We start from the raw sequence: 21,627 nt of genomic DNA on the forward strand, positions 1-21,627 counted from the left end.
CCACAGCCCTAAATCGTTTGATTGACTCGTTATCTCTTTCTCTGCACCGATTTCACATGTGTTATGGCCGTAAATAGTGAATAGCTGTGCTCTTAAATTTGTTTTGCATAGCAAAAATCTGTTTTAATTATTATTTTTTAGAAGTTTACCCTAATCTCATAAAATTTCATTTTGGTGCAGCTTGCTTTTTCGAGCTTTATGCAAGAATAACTTTTATACTGATTTTTTGAAATTAAAATTGCAAAAAAGATCAGAATCAAATATGTTGTTAAACAGCATTTTTAAATTTTAGACCTGATAAAAAGCAGGGCATCAATATACTGATTTTAATTTTGTTAATAATTTTTTAGTTCTGAAATCGCAGTAAAATGCATCTTATGCTAAACTGTTGTCAAAAAACGGTTAATTTTTCGATAAATTTGGCAATATGTGGGATTTTAAAGGCATTTTGATTTCTGATACTGCGAAATCGTGGAAAATCCTTGTTGTTGCATGAAGCCAAAATTGACCTAAGTAGCAGTGTAATTCTTTGAGAAAAGTGGCTGCAAAGACAGCATGCTGTTCCAATAGTGAGGATCGTCTCCTCACTTGAAATCCTATTTTATTTCACAATAAAGAGGTTTCCTAAAAGGTTTCATACGTTGTTGGACAGATCTCGACGAGAGGAATCAAAATCTGGCAAGAAAATGTGGCCAATCGCTGTAAATTTGAATTTTTACTGTGGCAAAGTTCTACTTATCATTGTAAATTGTAGAAAAATTATTTATCGATCAACTGTTTATTGCATCTGACAAAATTCAAAAATTTTAAATTGTCGCTTTACAACGATCCACATTAATTTGATTGTCTCTAGTTCGATCAAAGTTTAGAAATGGTTTCATTTTTTGTTTCAAACCCATCAAAAGAAAGATAAGGTTTATCCGTGTTGGATTTTTGCCAGCATTAGGTCAGACTTGGAAAGTGTGATGGTTTGCAAATAGTGCTCGCGCGTGCAGTGATTCAAGAGGCACGACGAGGAAGTGGCCAGTAGATCACCACGAGTGAGCACGCATAATGCAATTCAATTGCAAGGTCAGTGCCGCTTTCTCTCGGCTAGACCCACTTAATGCCAAAATGCATGCCATGAATTGTTCCGTTGGCGCTGACCTGCGCGCTGGAAAGGAAGGAAACGCGCCATTCTTCTGTACAGTGATCAGTTTTTATTTCTACTCACAATTTTTATACAAAAGCGATAAAAATATAAAAGGCAGCAAATAATTTATTGTGCCGCAATGCAGTCAATTATAATGCTGTATGCAAGAACAAAACGGAAGCCTCTTTGTTTTAAAGAAGATGAAGCAGCGCTCAGAAAATGTTATTCGTGCAGTGTGCCGTTTGAATCGCGATCCCAATTTTTCCAGGGATCTCAAAAGTTAGTAAATTATTGTTAAAATGGACGTGTGAGCCAAACACCAAGTTGCCAATGCTACAGTTCACATTCATTGCTTTACACAGAGATGGACACATATTAGGAAGCTTTCTCTATAACCGAAAAAGCGTAATACGGACCGGCAGACGGCTTGCACGTTGGAAAAGATTCGAAAAAAGCGCGGATCATGGGTGAATTTGAATGAATCTTGCATAAAATTTGATTTATTGTGCTGAGAAACACGATCTCTGCCATAAAATTTACAAAGAGCAGCTCTCCGAACTTAAAACTAGCAGTGCATCCAGCGATTCTCTGCACTTAGGGCCAGTCTTCTTGGGGCAGTTTGAACGTGCTGTTGTCGACTCGAATGGAGATCACTTTGGGCCCAAAATAGGGCATTACGTAGGCCGATCCATCAGCTGGGCCCACGGCCTGCGTGGCGATTAGCAGCACGTCGACCAGCTGACCGAGAAAGAGAAAGCCCAGCGTGCTTAACTTGAGCAAGCCCAGCGCGGGGTAGCCGAGGTAGAAGCGGTCCGCGCCGAACATCCCCAGGAACACTGACAGCAGCAACGCGGTTTCGAACGAGTACCCATTTCTGTGGAAATTGATGGCACAGAGGTTAATTTTTTGGATTGTAATGCTAAAAATAGAACTGCAGGAAAATTGAAAATTAAATAAGCAACCCCTAAAACCAGAAAAATCAAAAGTAGAATTTATTTTGCATTAATTCACGCCTTTGATTTGCAAAAATTTAATTTTTTAACTATACTTTGTATAAAAAAGTAATTTAAATTAGTCTCAATCTTAAACCATAGAAGACGGCAGTAACAAATCTGCTATTTTTAAATTTTTGTGCCCTCCTGTTTTTAAGGTATGTTGTTGTATAGAGGCGTCGAAGTAACAAAGTTTGCCAGGAAAATTTATGCGCTTTTTCCCGGAACATTAGAATGAAATCTGAAGTTAAAAAAATTAGAATATCTCGAGTTCTAATAGTGCTAAAACATTGAACTTTGTGCCAAAAGATGCCCACTTAGACAATCTTTAAACTGGAACCATATTATCTGGAATCTGTTCAATTTGTATTTTTTTACTTTTTTAATATCTCAAATATGGCTTGTTAGATTTTTGTCTAGGCATGGGATAAAATTCTGCACCAAGTGTGTTTAACATGCCTAGACATATTCATGATGGTGTTCCTTTAGTATTCGAAATTCAGAGGCTCAAAGGTCGAAAAAGGATACTATTTAGCTCAAGTGAATTTTGAAAAATTCAAAATTGCTCGATAGTTTGATTTTAACCCTCAGAACATGCTGGGGGTCACCCCTCACCCCTCAGGTCAGAAAAGATCATCAGAACAGGTACTGAACCAAATCCTGACGTCAGGGTAGCCCTCGAACGTTCTACTTCATTCAATTATCATGAGTGGCCACTATAACGACGCCTGACGGGCTCTGTATTGGTTCGATCTACAAGATCTACACACCGTTTGAACGGTCAAGTCTAGAGCTTCCAGAATATGCGCAATTCAACCCTTTAGACGCTTTCAGGGAACTCAGGAAACGCCCCGATATGCCTAATATTTCGCTTCTATCCTAGGCGCAGTAAAAAGGCAGCAAGTATAAAGAGCACTACTAAACGTAATAGTACAGGGCAAAAAATATTTTATATTATATACTCACGTCCACTCGCATGGTATGTCGCGCATGAAAATCGAGCTATTTGTTTCTCTGCATAATATGCCAGGCGCCGCCCTGCAGTGAACTGAAAAGAGATGAACGCTCGTGAATATTTCATAAAGGTCGGGGTGCCCTTTAAAAAGGATACGCTAAAAAAGGTTAATATGGAGGATCATAGAGTAATTTTGCGATAGACAGAGATAGAAGGAAAATTCGAAACGTGGAGGAAAGGAAACTTAAGTGGCGTTTCTAAAAATATTAAATTTAATTTATTAAAGACTTTACATTTTGATTTGCTGTGACAAAAACACAATCGTAGTTATTATATCTTTTAATAGTATAATTACGTATTTAAATGCCTCAAATTAAGGTTGAGCCTGATAAACAAAGCTTTTCCGTTGTATTTCGATTTTAACGACCTGATTTTATATGATAATATACGTCGTGTTTTTATTTCCATTCGTGAAAGTTATCTTTTGGCTAGAGAGTGCAAACACAATAATGTTATAGGGCAATGAAGAACAAACTGTTGCCTCGTTTATCGGAATCACAGCGGCTATTTGCTTGGCAAGCATTATTATGCGGAGCACGCTTCAGAATGACAAATAATACACACAGGACATTTGGCAGAAATTTGCAACCAATAAACTAGACGGCCGCAGAGTAGACACATTATTTTATTTGCGTTTGACGCATTTTGTCCCGCATGCGAATCGATTCGTTTTAGCGTGTCTTCTTATGCTATAATTGCTTGGAAACGCCGGAAAGTCGTGTCAGAACGTACCAAGGGCTTTGTTTTCCGGGGTGCAGTTGCGGGGCTGTTGAGTCTGTGGATCGATGTGGTCGATGGCAGGATCGGGACACAGGTACTGGCCCATCCGAAGGGTGCCGCAGTCCACCTCATAGTCCTCGCCCAGGGCCAGACTCAACCCGAGGCACAACACCAGGGCTGTCCTCCGCATACCCCCGTGTTTTCCGGAAAAGCAGACTCGAAAATTAGGCTTTGCCGTCTGCAGCTCTTAATGTTATGCTAAGACTGCACAGTTGCCAACCTGACTGCTGCTGCATCAGCTGTGAAACTCCATAAATATCAATAATTATTAAGACTTTTAAAGAATTTTTTCAACAAAACATAAATTTTTGTTCATTCTAAATTTGATTTCGGTAAAAATCATAGATTGGAAACAAATTTTTTGCTCGTTCATCCCATTAGATTGTATTTCTGTTGGTACTAATTCCATCAAATGCCATCGACCGCCATCTCTACTCATGTGCAGGCACTGCGACTGCCGCGGGATTTTCCTCCGGTTCTGAATTTCGTCGGCAGATCTCCCTTTGCTTTGGGCCAAATAACCCACGCCGAAGAATACAACCTTCAGAGGGCTCGTGATAGGTGGCGTCTTTGTCGATGGCTGATAAATTTTAGTAAGAAAAATCACAGCATTGGCCGAAGAGGGACCTGCTTGGGAGAAGTAAAAAAGCAACGCTGATAATTGGAGGCAATTAAATATTAAGCAAATTGCTAGCCCAATTTCAGTCCGCAAGCAGGCGAGGAGGTGCCAGCTAAGGGTGAAGCTGGCCAGTCAAGACAACACACGTGAGTTTCATAGACTGCTTCTTTTGTTAGGCATCATTATTTGGCCTTTTGTTCGCATTCATCACCTGTTGATGCACTTGATTATTGATGGTATGGCTCGCTCAGGTTCAGCATGCTCTTTTGATTTTTTTGACTGAAAATAATTCGCACGAGGCGTGACCAAATATCTTGTTGCTTCGCAAATAAATTTGGCACTTCGTCAGAAGGACGTACCAATCAAAATAGACCGCAGTCCGCGTCAATTATTTTCAAAAAGTTGCGAAATGGGTCCAACGGCGAAGCACGAGGCTCGCATCGCATGCATTAGTGTGTAGATCTATTCTCTGGCTGCTGCATGCAAATCGAGGCGCGCATGCATTCAAATTGAAATTAATTCATTACATCAGAGAGCGCGCGGACTTTGCTCTAAGCGGGGTCCCTTGGGCTGGATCCCTCGTCACTTCACTACTCGTAGTTATTTGTACGCTTGGCAACGCCGCCATCATTTATGAATGGCTTTTTTATTCCCAGAGTATGATCTCTGGTGAGAATGTCCTTGAAAAGAGCACATGGGGGTGGACCGAAATAATAAAATAAGCAGCAGAGAGCGAGGGTCTTGCTCTCTCGCCGTCGGAGAGAGAGAGAGGGGGAGCAGATCTCCGAAATGCACTCTGCAGGCAACCTTAAAATAAAAACCCTTGTTAAGACCATATATGAAACCATATGAATCTCTTCAGCGGCAAAAAAGCTGCTCCAGAAGGAAAATAGCAGCAGCGGCAGTGTTAATAATAAATCAACTGCCGCAGCCTGGCTGACTACAAGCAGGCATCCCCTTCGCCTCATGTGCGCCGAGCGAGCACACACGGCTTATTTTTTTAATTAAAATGTTTCCAAATGCACCACCCGGCCCATCCAGCAGCAGCCACTGTTTGTTAACGTGACAAAGTCAGCCAGTAATTCCCAGCAGCCCGACTTCTAGGGGGGAAACATTTTTCTGGTTTTTTGAATGTTGGAGCAGCAGGGGTGCAAGGCAAAATCTCACTTTCCCAAGAAATCTCCACGCTGCCATTCGTTCCATATTTTCCTGGTTTAGACTTTATTAGCGTGAAATGTTAATCTTATCCGTTGAACTCTAATCTTTTGATAAAATCTTCACAGATTGCGATGGTCCCAATCAATCTTTTTTCTCGTAACCTTCAAATTTCTTGAAATTAAAAGTTTCTTCGCTTTATCTTATAATAATTATCTAAGCTGTAAGCGATCATCTTTTGCGTCACCATTTGAAATTTTTTTAACGGTATTACCTGCATAATTGATTGAATTAGAGGAAAATGACTCAATCAAAACAAACAATTTGGTGAACAGATTTTTAAAAAAAGGCTGTGAATTTAAGATGTTTGTCTTTTGCGAAATAGGCGAACACTTTCAGACTCATTCCCGTACAAATCATACGTTTATTCTAGACATCATTTTAGCCCAAATAAAACTAGTTGGGTGAAAAAATCGATCTGTGGGAAAAATTCCCCAGCGAGAAGCATATTATGCCCAATTCCTTGGTCTTTAGCCAATGTAGGCGTTGTAAGACAGTTTTAAGTGTGGTTCAAATGGCAAAAAATTGTATGATTCGTGCTGATTTTATTGAAAGCTAAGGAGAAAATGGTTCAACGACTCTATTTCACAGCCTAATTCATTATATAAAGACTTTAAATAAGGAGTAGAGGTCTCAGCCGCGAGATTTAAGTCGGCGGCTGGCCAGAGTTTTTGCCCGGTGGCGGCTGGTGCGGATGACAAATTTTTAAACGTGAAGTTTGATAGTACTAAACTGCCTGAAGGGCCGAAAGACATTTTTTTCTCCTGCACTTTTTAATTTTTGATCCATTTTCACCGGTGGCTGGCGCAGCTTAGCCATATTCACGGTGGCTGGCGGCTTCCCACGTGACCCAAAATTTGCCGGCTGTCGCGGAGCAGAACGGCTGGCCGAGACCTCTAATAAGGAGAATTGAGCAAAATTAAAGTTTTTAAATCCCCTCCAAAATACAAATATACTCGAAACAGCTATTTTCCCAATAATTTCCAATTAAAAACTTCAAAGGCACGAGCAAGAGTTTTTAAAAATACACCACACTCATTTTATTCGCGTGTAAAGTGTAATCTTTCTCTCTGGCGCGCGCGAGCTTGTTTGCGTTGGCCGTCGTAAAAATCGGCGTCGAACAAAGCGGGCCGATTATGCATTCGGAACAAGTGCGGCGCATTGAATGCTGTTCGAAAAACGGCCGTTCGCCATATTCGGTGGAGGTCAATCGCCGTCGTCGCGCGCGCGATCGGCTGGCCGGCATTTTCCCAGAAGCAGCGGCTCTTCCGAAGATGAACCCGCGTGCAGCATCCATATTGGTGGTTGGATGAGTGCGTGAAGACAGCTGGCAAACAGAGCAGGTCAGCCGCACCTGTCAGACCTTGCTCTCGCCCCCCATCCTATTCACCGCCCATACTATAACACTGAGCTATTTTGGGACACTGAGATGCTGGGAAAAAAACCTTCCCCCGAAACCATAATGCTTCACTGAGGGGATGAAATCAATTTAACTCAGCTACAGCCCGATTGCTGTTTGTTTGCGCTGATATCTCCCAGCCTCCCGCCTGCACTCTGATTTCGGACCATTTGTTCCCATACTTTATCGGAAAACGTGTTCAATCATTGCTGTGTGACCTTCCGTATTGTTCGTCCATATGAACTATTTGAATGTCGTATCTCTTCGAAAAAGACCGTCTTTGACGAAGCTTTTGAGTACACCAATCGATTCTTGAGAGTTGAATTAGGTAAAGTGGATATTTTTTCCGACTAAAAAGTCCAGCGCGACGTGCGAATTTTTTCCCCGCCAAAACAATATGAATGCAAGAACTGCGCATGCGTTAGAGCTCGTTTGAGTACTTGCAGAGAGACCGCCTGTACGAATGACTTCTTTGTCAGATCCAGCCAGCTCTTACGCATGCGCAGCTCTCGCATTCATATTGTTTTGGCGGTAAAAAAAGTTCTACTTGTGCTACACACGTCGCGCTGGACTTTTTGGTCGGAAAAAATATCCACTTTACCTAATTTGACCCTCAAGAACCGATTAGGGTACTCGGAAACTTCGTCAAAGACGGTCTTTAAATTTACTGAATAAATGCCATCAAATAATGGCAAATTATTGTTATCTAACGGAACGCAAAAGCATGGCAAATGTGTCACCGGCTCTTGACTCCCCAAAAAAATTACTTTTGCTTGAATGACGTGCTGGAATGCCGTGTGCCGTATTTATGCTCCTTAAAAATGTATGACCGTTGACCCACCTTCCACCTGAAATGCTTCACGCTCAGTCAGTATAAGAGCATAAAGGTCCATTCATCTCACGTTCGTACCAGTTGGGGGTGCGATATTGTAGTGGTGGAACAAAACTTCTTACTGTATGCATCAGGAAGACCATAAAATAAGAAGGCAAATTGCCAGCACCCTAAGGTAACCTGACAAAAGAGAACATTATAGTTGATAATGGGTGGTTTCTATTCTGTATGCATTTCAAATGACTCATTCCCTTTATGCCAGCAATGAATGGATAAACCGAAGTTTCCGTCCGATATTATTCAACACAAAAAAAAAAATTGTTTGAACATGTTTTTGCAAACATAATCCTCGAGAAACTAAAGCTTGATTTGAATAATAAAAAACGTTTTTATATTGTTATTTGTTCCGGTCGTGATTCAAATCGTTATAGTACAAAATATCAATGAAATCACATGAACAAATAAATGCAAAAATGAGGAACAGAAACTGCATTATAGATAATTGAATGAAAACTGGCTTAATAATTCGATTTTGAATAATGTCCCATGTTATAATTCCATAAGTATCCCCATGAAACGCAAACTCTGACGAATAAAAATTGTACAACGCATTTTCAATAATATCACCTGAAACTAAATCGTAGAAACCTAAGTAAGAGTATACTTGTAATAACATCCGGACAACTCTTTAAAAATTGCACTTTTACAACTGCTCACATAAGAACGGGGGGAAATTTTAATGCGTAGTATTCTTTAAAAATCGAAGGCAGTTTTATTTGTTTGATTCAATTTTGAAAACTTTTGTTTTCTCTGCATTTTGGTACGAAAAAATCATGAATAAATCAAAAACTAAAGAAATATAATTTTTAACATCTAATTTCTCCAGTGTTGTTGCTTGTCCATCAACAGTTTTCACGTAAATTTTAAGACATTTTCAAATAACAGTTGCGAGTGCATGTGCAAAATTTAGCCCCTCGTTGTATATTTGTCATGACCAGAATCCTTACATGCGCAAGAAGTTTTAATTTTCTCTTGTATGACCGCAGGTGACAATGCCGCAAAACCTATGTCCCGACATCAATGACTATTTATACATGACGGACCATGGCGATTTCTACTCATTCGCCAGCATTTACAAGCACGAGAAGAAGAAGAAGCATTTGGTGAGTAATTGCATGATTTTGCCTGATATGTCGAGCGAGAAAGCGTTCGCTGAAAAAAGCGAACCAGCAGCATTTGGACCATGGAGCCGTGTGGGAACCACCCCGATTTGACACTTGAGATGGGCACACCTGACGACCGCTTCCTCTGAAACTTGAGCTCAGGGTGCAGCAAGGGGAATGGGTTCGGTTGCGTGGTTGCCAGCCATGAGGCAGCCAGCAGAAAAAGGCCCGCTTTTTGTCAGCGGGCGCATATTGCTCTCGGGGAGAGTATTATAGGTCTCTGCGTGTGGGAAATGTGCTCAAACCGAGTGGAAAATGAAGACGTGCTGCAGATTTCTGTATCTGCCTGCCGGCGGCGAGCTAATAAAATTCGCCGTTGGCTTGGGTGAAAGGTCCACGCGCGCGCCAAAGATGCTGCAGAAACCTGTTACGCCGCTGCTGCTGCTGCTGTGTAACTGTGGACTATTTTTTGCCACTTTTTGATAGCTTTTGCTTCGCTGTTATCAAAAGTAGGCCTCGGTACTGCAATTTCTTTATGACGGACCGGACCAGTTTAAAAGTGTATGACGTTATTCAAAACCGTAATATCTTTTACATTTTTAATATTTCATTTTTGTACTTGAACACTTTTCGGACATAAATATTTTCTCCGCGATCGAAACTGAATCTCTGACATTTTAATTCGCCAACAAGATGATCTAAAATTTTTTTTTTCGGTTATTTAATTCCAAAAAGTATAATTAAGAAATTTTTGCATTGTTGACTATGTACAGAAATTAATTAATGAAGTCTATTGTTTGTGAAATATAGCAAAATGGTATCTCTATAATTTGCAATAGAGAAACCAGGACCAAGAAACAATTTAAATTTCAGAGTTTGCCAAATTTATCGAAAAATTAAATTATTTTCGCTTTATTTCGAATCCTCTCATCGCGATCTATTCAATGGTCTGCGAATTACGAGTTAAATTACGCTAAATTTTGAAATAAATGCACGTGATTAGCATGCATTCGTTTGAGCCGAATTTCTCAAAAATTTAAAGGAAAAACGTGGGAAATCTTTTTTTCAAATTTTTAAATAATATTTCAATTAGAGGCAAAAAATCACAAACGTTTCCTAAAGCTTTACTTTAACTATTCGTTGCTCAAGGAAATTTTTTTAATCAAGAGAGTCACATCCTGAATTCTGCTAATTCAGTGTTGCACTTCTAAAAAAATAAAATTTAAGGGTTTGGCTTTGGTAGTGATTCATGCTTTGATGCAAAAAATTGTTTTCGTAACATTTCTCTCTCGACAGAATTAATGTTTTAAAAATCTCTCGGCACTTGTCTGCTTCTGTTCGAGCGACGACAAAAAAGTCGAGTGTGGAAGTTCAAAAGGCTGCAGACGCTTAAATCTCAGCCCCTAGATTTTCAGCGCGAGGAGCACATTCGGTGCTTCGACGAGCATCCATTCATTTTTAGCTATCCACACAAAAGTCATTAGTTTGTCTCAACATTCCTAACAGCTTTTAATTTGTACCAAACAGCTTTTTACCCGCGTGCGCGAGACGTAGCAAGCTCTCGGCTGCTGCTACTGCTGCTGCTTCTTCTTCGGAGAAGCAGCGGAGTCGCGCTCGAGACGCTAGTAATTTTTTATGCTGCTTTTTTCCTCAAAGCATCTCTAATTGAGAACGACTGAGCTACCAAAATAGCGATTACACTGCTCTCTGCCTTGGATGGCCGCGAGTGAAAGAGAGAGAAATGGGCGGCAGACGAGTACAACTCTCTCGCGCTGCGCCATCAATGGGAGCAGACTCAATTTTGGAGATGAATGAATGAATGGGTGAATTGAACATAATGGTAGCCGATTGTAAAATAAAACCGGACCGCTCTGTGTATCTGTAATGTCAATTGTCGTGCAGTTCGCTGAGTGGAAAGGTCAGAGGCCGTCTATATTTATATTGTTTCGGGTTTCTCTTTCGTCTTGGCTCAAAGCAACCCTTTTCTAAATCGGAGCATTCTAAAAGCAAGTGTTTTTTAACGAATTTTTCTGTAATAGTGCCAAAAAGAAAGACATTGTGTAAGAAAAAACTATTGCTGGGCTATTTTTGATGTAATATCCCCGCTTAGGGGTGGAAACTCGAACGCTTTGAAGTACCGCCTGAAATTTATTTAGATATCAACAGCGGTGGTAGGAAGAACAAAGCAACCCCGAAAATAGAAAAGCATCCCCTTATGTATATTCATTACACACTCCATCTGACTTGGAAATTTCCAATCAGCAAGTAACGAGTTGCCGCGGCTCCGGTCTCGCGACTCGCATATGTATGCAACCCCATAGAGATAAAAATTAATGCAAGTGGAGCTGGGGGATCAGAGTAATTGGGATTATTATTTTTTTGAAGAGAGCGAGTGAGCGAGCGAGTCAGTTGGAGCAGGAGGGGGTCTTTGTCTGTCATCTGGAGTGGTGTGGGAGTAGGCTTGGCAACAAGGCGGTGCTATTTCCATTCATAAGTCGCTTGCCAGTGTCTGCCGCTGTGCCCCGCATACTAACGCACACTCACACACACGCTCTCGGCACTCACTGGCAGCAAGCGAACGAGCGAGCGAGCGGCGCGGAGCGGCTTCATCTCCCCTAGCAAGCCATCCAGCTAGACCTGTTGCTGCCTCCGCCTGCAACCGACCGACCGGCCAACCTTTCCTCCGCTCTTGCCGAGATGTCCCCGCGATAGCAGCCTGCGAAGCCCCGAGTGATTAGTATTCGCCCTCAGTGAGTGTTTCTGAATTCGCGCTGCTGCCCCTTTCGGACGGACGAGTCCAGCAGTGGCACCAGTTCGCAGTGTTTGTCACAAGCACCAGCAGCATCATGAATGACAAGAAAAGGAAACGCCGCTTGGTAATTACTCTGCTCCTTTGCCTTTTCGCTCTCGGCGGCCTTTTCGCGTGAAAATCGGTTAGTTGCTGCTCTCATGAAAGCGAAATTTACTGCACTCTTCCTCTTCTAATTGCGGCCGGGGCTGTTTTCACACACAAACATGCACGCTGCCCGGCAGGCAGAGATGCTGGCTCTGTCTCTCTGGTAATTTAGAGCAATAAAATAATTCGCCAGCAGGACAATGTATTGTTTATAATTTGCCGCCCGCAGGCTCGTTGCTACTGACTGAGGTGGAGAATTTTTATTGTTATTGGTAGGCAGGCCGAGTTGAGAATCACTTTGCTTTTGTTATTGTTGGTGCTTTCTGAGTCACTTGTCTGTACTCGCTAATATGTAGTGTGAGATCTGTACTGATTTTTATCAAGTTTCACAGAACTTAAGAGTGACACACGCCATTCAACACAGACTTATCCAAAGAAAGTTATCTGATAACCTAATACGGGTCTGAATTTGTTTTAGCTCTATCGCTAAAATATTCCGACAGTCATTTTCTATAAATAGTTCTTTCGCCATGCTGATCTCAAATATTCAAGAAACAAAATCATAATTTTTTTTCAAATTTAAATTAGCTTTATTCTGCTGTACTAACGTAATGAAATTGATTTAAATTTATGAAAATTGTTATAATAGGTAATTCACTTTCTGTTTCTATCAAGAAATTGACTTTCAAATTCTAATAATATTTCTCCACGTGTATAATAGAGACAATTCTTTCAAAGGTCACGTAGAGAGTGCTATTGAAATTGTCATTACGTTTTTTTTTTTATTTAAAAAGTGCGTCTAGTTATAACTTACGTACCTGTTAAACGTCATTAATCAATTGAATTTGGCTCCGTTGATTTGTCATAGACTGTCTTTGCCATTGCGTTATCTCTTAAAGCGACATTAACACACATTTTTAATGAGATGAGTGCTCCCATTGAATAAATTTCAAAGCTTGCAGCGGATGATCCTACAGAATGAAAATTACGTTCAGTTGCAGACAGTGCTAGCGATAATTTACACGGTCCTGAGAGCGTGGGAGCACATCTTGTGTTTACAAGTGAAAATATTTGAAATTAAATCATTTTTTGCGCTTCGCCTTACGTGGTCTTGATTGTGGCTATCGTGTTGTTGCCAAAACCATATAGGATAATAATTAATTCACTCATCTTAATAGCCTATTGATAAAATTTAGAGTCGCAAAACAGAGAAGATGTGAGCAGCTGCTTTGTTTTAGAAAATTTAAACACTCATTTTGTTTTGAACAGTGATCGTTGAGGCCACATCTGGGGATGGATGCATGGTATTGAGTATCTGACTGACTCGCTCGCTCTTATGGCACTAATTCCTCAAATTCTTGCGAGCCACATCTGAAAAGTAATTTTAGAGGCGCATATTGAGTTTCAAGCGAAAGAAGGCGAGAAAAACCAGCTTAGGAGAGCTCTCTCTCTCTCTCTCTCCTTAGAACTGTGAGATATCTGTCAAATGTCTCGCCATTTTAATGGACCCGAGTGAACAAATATTAATATGCGACGACCTTTTCTTTGAAATGAAGTATCTCGTCCGTTCATTGTTTACGCACACAACGAGAGAAAGAGAGAGAGAGAGAGAGAGAGGCCATCAAATATTGAATTTACTAGACAAATATAGGGATTGTCATTTGAGTGACAGACCTGCTTGCTTTTTCGTGTCCACAAGTGATCTGTTTCGATTGCTTTAAAGTGCTAACATTTGAACTGTTGAAGTTATCTTTTAGAATGCTTTATTCATGAAATAAATCGATTAGTTTGTGATTTTACTGAATAAATCACAAGCAAAATTCTGCTTTTTATAATGCTGTTCAAATTATTCGGAAAAGGTAAAAATAAAAACAACACAAAAACCCTTTTTCACGTTGAAGCTCTTTTTAAAAAAATATTTATTCAATTTAAATATAAAAATGAGATGATGTTGCTTTGAAATATCATGTATTTTGGACAGCTAAAACTGTCTGGGAAGAAACACCAAGCAGACTAGACCGTCCGTTGAAAAATTTCGTTTCCATATCCGAGACGGCTCTTTTTTCATTTCTTGCACGCCGTTTGCTTTTCTTGTTCTCGCCAGTCCGTTTACCACCGTTTACCTTCGTGTTCGTTTTCCCTTTCCTCACACGAAGCGAGTTCATATTTTTTCGCACGAAACCGAATCCAGTGTGCTCGAGTGTATTATTTCACGGTGAGCAGAAAAGAATGGGGATTGTGTCGTGGTGAAAACGCTGAATGGACAAGCCGCCACCGGCGAGAAACAAAACGCAGCAAATTCGCGCATCGCCACCTTTTTCCGGATTGAATAGCGCTCACCAGAAATCGTTGCTAAGGGTACAACTCAATTATTTCCGCCTGCGAACCGTAAAACGTTAATTGGGGTGGATCTTGTCAAATAAACGCATGAGAAGAGGAAAATAATAAACGGAAGGAAGGAGCACACCGGTGAGACAGATAGCACACCAAAAATATGAGCGAACTCGGGGGGAAGAGTGGGAGGGACAGTTTTGACAACGAGTTTTTTCCTTGGCTGGACGTCACGCAGGACACGTTGTCGTTGTGTTTGATTGAATTGTATATATTTAGATTCTCAACCGCACGAACGTATGAGGAATGTGGACGCTGAATAATAAAGGGAAATACGTTTTCGACGTCCTCAATGATTTTCCTCCTCGAATCCAGTGTTTTGTACGTTTTACTCCCTGGAGCTCAACGTCACTTTTTATTTCCAAGTTATTGCAAACCAACGTTCTGATAAGCAGAGTTGGGATGCTTAAAAATTGAGCCTCTCATGCACCTGTTGACGCCTGATTCAATTTTTTTTTAGGAATATAACACAGTTCATAATTAAACATTACATTTGATTCTCTCATACTTTGCAATGACAAGTCCGTTCGGATTTGGGAGGATTATGGATGTTTTCTGACTCGCTACTTGCTGGTTTGCACCTTTCCAACATGCGAGAATGAATTTAACGGGACGAATGTCTTTCGTTTCAATAAAAGACGACGAAACACGAGCTGCCGGTCCTTTTCTGGACTGGGCATTTCCTCCAATTAGCCCCTTGAGCCCATTAGTTGTTATTGGGACGCGGAGTTTGCGTAAGTTGTGCGCTATCAGGAGATCGCCCATCAACCAAAAAAAAAACTATTCTTTTCCTGTAATCTTCGATTTTTAATCTAAACCTGTGAAAATGACATTTTTTGCTTGTAACCGAAAGTCTCTTCATTTTTGTCTGTCTACTTTCCCAAACAACAACAAGACTACATTTGTACACAATTTTCCACGGATTTTCAATGAAACTCATTCATTCATTTTGCCACAAAGCTGGGACGTGTGGCAAATAATAGATTCGGTCCTCTCCTCAAACTTTGTCATACATATTTATGGTGGTTCATCCGTCGGGTGGTTGGGCAAGGCGCGGTCGCGTCGTCAGCCATCAGCTAAGCGCTGCGAATTCGCCAGCCAGCCAGCACAGCGTGAATAAATAAATAGGCCTTTGGCCGATTGGTAATCCGTCGGCATCAACTTGGACGCTGCTGCCCGCGGTCCGAAACAATAAGCCAGGGCCACGCGAGGGCTTGAATGCCAAATTTTAATCAGCAAGCCCGCTTGACTACGTAATTTATTGTTGATAACAATAATAAAATTCGACGAGCGTTGAAATTCGCAGCACGTTTCACATCAGGGAAATTTTCTGTCCGCAGCGTTTCCAGTTGCCGCCTAATCACAGGGGGTCGGACTCCCCGACCCACAGCATAAAAATGGAACCCGAAGATGAGGCCTGCGTGCCCGCGGAAAAGTCCATGCAGAAGGTGCCCTCGCTCAGTGACCTCAGCGACCAAGAGAGCTCCCTCGGTAAGTACTCCCAAGTTTTATCTTACAAAAAATTGCTGGTGAAAATTTGGCTAGTATAATCTGTTGCTGTGTCAAAGTTCGCAACTTATTTAACTCTTTGATGGAGATTTAGGATAAAAAATTTTAGGCAATAATTTTGCAATAAAATTAATTATTTAATTTAAATTCTTTCTTTGCTGTCATTGCTATTTTTATTTTACAAATAACGTGCAGCTGCAATTTTCTGCTAACTACGCGCAATCCGAGCGAAGAGATTGCGACTCTTCGATTCCAACGGCTCCTCTCATTTTTTGTCAACCGATGTTGCCCTCTCGCGCTCGCAAAGTCGCAAACCCGTCTCCTTTAGCCCAGCGAGCGGAGCAAGTAACAAACCACTCCACTACTTTGTATCATCTTCAGCGAGAAACGCGCCGGCGGTTGCTGCCGCCGCGTCTTTCGTCCGTTCGTTTCGTTGTAAATTTAATCTCGATTGGCCGCAATCAAGTGTAACAATGAATGGAGCCCATTCACCGAACACGAGTTCGCTCCTCGACCGTGAGGAGCGCTGCTGACTCACTCCTGCGACTGCTGCTTTCCGAGTCGCTCGCCAGGTGGTGTTGGCGGTTTGCTCGGAGGGCGCGAGGCCGCGTTTTCTCACGATGCAATTAGTCGGACCGGTCGGGTTTCCTGCTCTTTATACGCGATGAGTTAAATTAACTGCCGCACACACACTCACACAGCATTATTATTATTATTTTTTTTTCAATATTTGATTCATTATTATTGAAATTAGGAGGGCTTGAAGGAGAATGGAAGACGTGCCCCGAAAGTGGAGTGTGTATAATACTTTTACGAAAGGCGTAATCTGCATCAAGACCGTTGGGTTTTACTTGCTGCTGCTTTTTTTACGATGCCTCTAGAGCTATTTGCAAAAGGGCCTTTTAAAATTAGAACGCGTCGAGCGCATAACGGTCGATTAATCCGTACCTGTCTACCAGGTTTTCCATTACATTTTATTTTACTCAAGGCGCTCCTGCTACTGCTTCAAATCGAATTCATGAAATTATAGATGTAGAGCCGTACGAGAGAAAAGCTTGAATCATTCTCGCGGCTCTCTGCTCATTGAAAGTCTGCCTAAAGTTCATATTATGATAGATCTTCTTGGGAGATCTCAAAAGCTTGTTTCAATTATTCTCAACATTATATTTGTTTTTTTAAATATTTCCTATTGTTTCTCAAAATATTTAGTCACTATTAATGTTGCTTAGTTTAAAATTTTTGAAAATACCTTTTCACCATTGCTTGAAATATACTGTTATCTAAAAATAAGGAAATCACTAAAAATTTCCCAGGTTTTTGTTTAAATTGTTGAGAAAATCTTATTGTAAAGTCACGATTTATTTAACAACTTAGGGAATTTTCCTCGAAATATGCACACCATGATAGATCGTGACGAGAGGGATTGCAATCAAGCGAAAAAAATATTTTACTTTTTCTAGAAATTGGGAAAAAATTGGAAATTCTACTTTTCTTCGGTCCTGATTTCAATGTTGTAGCTAAATTTCACAATGAATTTCACTCAATGAAATACTTGCTATTGTCAACAATGCAAAATATTCTTAATTTTTGGCCTGTAAAGAAAGCTCTACATATTTTAATTAATGGTTTTTGCTTTTTTAATCAAACTACAAGAGGCTTAACGTAAAATCAGGTTCGGAGGCTAAATTGAAACTGTTTCGGCCCCTCGGGCCTCATCAGCGGCATGTTCCTTGCCAAATAAAATCCATCCTGAGGAACAATTTTATTAATTGGCCGTTAAAAACTCTGCTCAAATCACATCAACATTTTCGGTGTCAACCACCTGATAGCTATGTGCCTAAATCACAAGAGTTGTGCTAATTGCAATGACATGTTCAAAACTCCTTTTGCTTTCGACACCGCCGACACATGAGCCTCGAGCGTAATGAGTGCTTATCTAAATCGCAACTTTGAGCGAGCGAGCACAGCCGCTCCTCTGCCATCAGTCGGTGCGGCGCGCACAAAAGCAATTACTCTCGGCGAAACGAAAATTGCGCAAAAACGCGCGACGAGCATGTATGACTTTGTGCGCACATTTTTTCCCGACAAGCGATGCGAATAAATGAGACGACGAGCAGTACTCGCGGGTGGCGCATTTTTAATGCGCGCCTGACGCGATTGTTTCCCGGCCGAGCGCTTTTAATATCCGCACCTGCTATTGTCGCCGCCACCGCTTCAAAGCGAAATGCCAACGAGCGAGCGTAGCTGGTTGCAGGTGAGCGAGTTAATTGCGATCCAGCGAGTGAATTATGACGGACGACGGCTCCCACGGTCGCCCGACTCGCGTTCACCCCTTGCGCCGCCCGCTGGAAAAAATATTTACTCCGGTGGCGCTATTTTGGTATTCAAATTAGTCAAAATAACCACCCAAGTGATGAAATTCACGCGATATAATTAGATTGCGTGCTGCTGCAGACGGAATTTGTGTTTCGCATGAGTGGCACAAAAATATTTTCATAATCATGTCAACACAAATTAAAACTAAAAATTACATGGATCTAGTTTTGTAAGTCTTAATCGTAATAAATGGTGTTGTAATTTATTTTACTCATGGAATATTGTGAAATTAGGGCTGCTGAAATTTAAATATTTCGAAATGTAATTTTCATCCAAAAATGGCCATTGTTATAATTTCATGAAGACAATTCAAAGGAAATTTACGATAGGAAGAAGAAAGGGAAAACGGAAGAGAGGAAATTTATCAAAGGATTAGCTAACGGTGGAGATAAATTATAAGTTCACACATTTCGACGTACTAGGAAATCAGTCGCAAATTTTTAATTTTTATTCGTAGAATAATATCAATAGATCAATGATTCGTAATATTCGTTAGTTTCAAATAGGTTGACTCGATGTCAAAATAGGGAGGAGACATTTGATGGCGTGCGTTGGCCCAATTAAAAGTTAAAAGCACCTGCTGGCCCGGAGAGGCAATATATCGGCAAGGCGTCGTGGAAATCGTGGAATTTCGCAAAACTTTTGAAACTCGGTCTCGTCGGCGGCCGCACACGACTGCGAGACACAGGAGATTGAGTTAAAAGACGCACAAGGAGCGTCGTAAATCAATTTCCGCTTTGGGCCCGTGCACGAAATTGAGTTAATTAAACGGCAGTGGCGGCACTTAGTGCGCGCCGACAAACAAGCGGCACAAACACAGTGCGGCGCTGATTGCGGCGCGGCGCCGCTCTTTCTTTGGTCGTGCGATATGACGCGCTTATCTTTTGCTCTCTGGAGAAAGAAAGAGAGAAAGAGAAGTGACCGCAGGCCACTTCCAGGGGCGGGGGCGGCCGCTGCGTCCTGTTTGCCGCCAGCGACAGTGCGAGGCCGTCCAGGGTGCAGGCAGTGGCAGCCGCCTGCGGGTCATGCTCAAGGTAAGCAACGGTCGTTTTCGACCACCTGCCGCCCCCCTGACGCAGTTTCTTGCCTTGCCTTTCTCTTCCTTCCGTTTTCCACCTGCACCTGTTGTCGTCCTGAAATTCAAATTGGCCGCTGCGTGTACAACCCTCGGCGTGAAATTCTGTTGCCGCGCCGAAACGACTTTCTCACATAGCCTGATAAATAATTCAAGCGTAACAAAGCTAAGCACCGTGGTGCCATTGTCAGGCAAATTTTTCGCTTTTTAAATAGCTATCCGTCGGACCATTGTTTGTTTTAATAAGAGCAATTGTAATTCGGCTCGGCCCAATCACTCGCCCTGCCGCTTTGTCACTTTTCGCAATGCAGTTGCGCTTTTTCGCTGAACAAATTTCCATTTAACTTAAAAGGACTCACGGCTTGAAGCATGTTTTTCGGTTTATTGATAAGCCCAAAACCGCACAAAATATCAAACAAAATACAAGGTTTTTTTAACCAAACCACTAGATTCATAAACCACTTGCTTTGCTGTTGGAATACCAACGATAAACAGAATTTACCATGTCTAAAAATGCCTTTATTAAATTCAAAAACTTGTATTTTTATTTCTGTAGACAATTTATAATAATTTATGGCGTTGAAATCACGAAAAAATATTTTCTAGTTGCGCTAAAATAAATAATAGTTTTATCCGCTAACACTAAGTCCAAAAGCTAATAAATATTTTATCATTTTCAAATGTTTCAAATAAAATCAATGAGATGAATATTTATTTTTGCATTTTAAAAGAAAATATAACTGAGCTCTGTGTTTTACTTACCTCCCTTTCCCGTCGGGGGTGAGAGCAACCAAATATAAAACAGTTGTTTGACTTAATTTTTGCTAGATCACCCTGCTTTTTAAATCTACTTCTTATTTTTGTTTGCTTAGTTCTTCCAGTTTAGTGTCATTCTGTCATTTTATTTTTTTTTTTAATTTTTCCTCGCTCAGCGGCTAGAGGCCGGTTTTGCCTGGCGTGTGTTTTACGACGGATTTTCCCACGAGTTGTCGCACAGCTTATGAATTAGGACTGAAACTAGTTGAGCAGAACAGTTCTCTAAAAATGTGGCTAAGTAAACAGCTTGCTATAGACCGAGGAAACTGCTTTTAATTTCAACTGATAAAATAATAATACGCGATTATACAAATACATAAACAGTAAAAATACATTCACTCTACCGATCTCATGGAAAAACACAACTGGTTCCAACAACAGAATAAACAGAAATATATTTTTTCACAATAATATATTTATTTTGTGCGATTGGACTATTCCTCCTTAACATCACAAGATATTTTCGCATACTCCGCTAAGTAGGTTGCCTTGAGCGTCGAATGATAAAATATTATTTGGCATTTTCAATATTTGGCCTTTCACCTTCCTTGGGGGCTAAACTTGACAATGGTTTCACGCGATCATCCAACAGACGAACGTGTATAGGCAATTTGCTTGTCTCTGGAGTAGCCGCGAGTTGCCTAACCTACCGCATCGCCCGCTTTGTGCTGCCTATCTCTCTCATCAGCGCAGCCAGAGAGAAGAGAGGCCACTCATGTATAGTATGTTGAACGTCGTTAATTTGATCCTGTGCTCTTTTCACGAGCGAAATCCGATCCAGCCGGGCAAAGCGAGCGCGCCTACACTTAGTTGGATGTTTGTCGCCAGCATTGTAACTTAATTACTTTCATTGTCCGCTGCCGCCACCGCCGTTGCTGCTGCTGCTGGCAGTGTGGTTAAAATCAAAAGCAGCTAAAAGAAAAAGCAGCCCCCGCTCGCACTCGCCTCCGCCGAGTTAATTATTTCTCGGAGCAAACAAGCCCCTCAGATGGCAATTTAACTCAATCACGAGCCAATAAAAGCAGGCCTTCTAACAGGTTGCTCCCCAGCCAGAGAACGCACAAAGCCCTCTCGTCGGAATATATAAATAAATTCATTCCCCCCGCACGCACTGCACATACGTACGTGGAACTTGCTATGTGCGTTAAATAAAATCGCTCTTCCCAGCAACCTCTACCGTGCTGCGTATTTGAATACGCTCCTGCTCGCTTAACTCAATCACTATTGACTAGACTCTCCTTTGAACTTTGTGCTGTGCTGATTGCAAACCGCCGATGTCAAAATTTGCGTGCGGAACGATATCGCCGAGTGGCCGCCAGGTGGCTGCAGAGGAGTGCTGTTTTATTCGCTTGTTGGTCACGAATTCAATTTTGATTATTTTCAAATATAATTTCATTTACTTCCTACAACACTTAAA

General features: G+C 41.2%; 2 protein-coding genes across 6 annotated transcripts in view; one reads left to right on the forward strand and one right to left on the reverse strand.

Moving 5' to 3' along the window:
- Nucleotides 1–1,176: 1,176 nt before the first annotated feature.
- On the reverse strand, nucleotides 1,177–4,144 carry bisc (biscotti). The gene is made up of 3 exons (XM_065482213.1): nucleotides 3,872–4,144; nucleotides 3,091–3,172; nucleotides 1,177–2,006 (listed from the first exon to the last, which is right to left on the reverse strand). Exons 1-3 carry the CDS (start codon nucleotides 4,047–4,049, stop codon nucleotides 1,727–1,729), a joined length of 540 nt encoding a protein of 179 aa, XP_065338285.1. The 5' UTR covers nucleotides 4,050–4,144; the 3' UTR covers nucleotides 1,177–1,726.
- A 374-nt stretch (nucleotides 4,145–4,518) lies between these two features.
- The window catches only part of pnt (pointed), a 44,079-nt gene continuing 26,970 nt past the window's right edge, over nucleotides 4,519–21,627 (forward strand). Inside the window, exons 1-3 of one of the 5 annotated variants that reach the window (XM_065482206.1) lie at nucleotides 4,519–4,684; nucleotides 9,031–9,147; nucleotides 15,775–15,925. In XM_065482206.1, the coding sequence (XP_065338278.1) occupies nucleotides 9,037–9,147; nucleotides 15,775–15,925 (262 nt within the window). In that variant the 5' untranslated portion in view covers nucleotides 4,519–4,684; nucleotides 9,031–9,036. Of the gene's footprint in view, nucleotides 4,685–9,030; nucleotides 9,148–11,708; nucleotides 12,024–15,774; nucleotides 15,926–21,627 lie in introns of those variants that run through there. The other 4 variants (XM_065482207.1, XM_065482208.1, XM_065482210.1 and 1 more) reach the window with 4 other exon arrangements.

The sequence above is a fragment of the Cloeon dipterum genome, chromosome 3, assembly GCF_949628265.1.
Source record: "Cloeon dipterum chromosome 3, ieCloDipt1.1, whole genome shotgun sequence".
Lineage (NCBI taxonomy): Eukaryota > Metazoa > Arthropoda > Insecta > Ephemeroptera > Baetidae > Cloeon > Cloeon dipterum.

Excerpts from the sequence above, each read along its gene's own strand:
- bisc (XM_065482213.1), bottom strand. The coding sequence starts at position 4,049 with ATGCGGAGGACAGCCCTGGTGTTGTGCCTCGGGTTGAGTCTGGCCCTG. Across the intron at positions 3,173-3,871 it reads CCCGGAAAACAAAGCCCTTG|TTCACTGCAGGGCGGCGCCT; the intron begins GTACGTTCTGAC and ends ATCTCTTTTCAG. Across the intron at positions 2,007-3,090 it reads GACATACCATGCGAGTGGAC|AAATGGGTACTCGTTCGAAA; the intron begins GTGAGTATATAA and ends CAATTTCCACAG.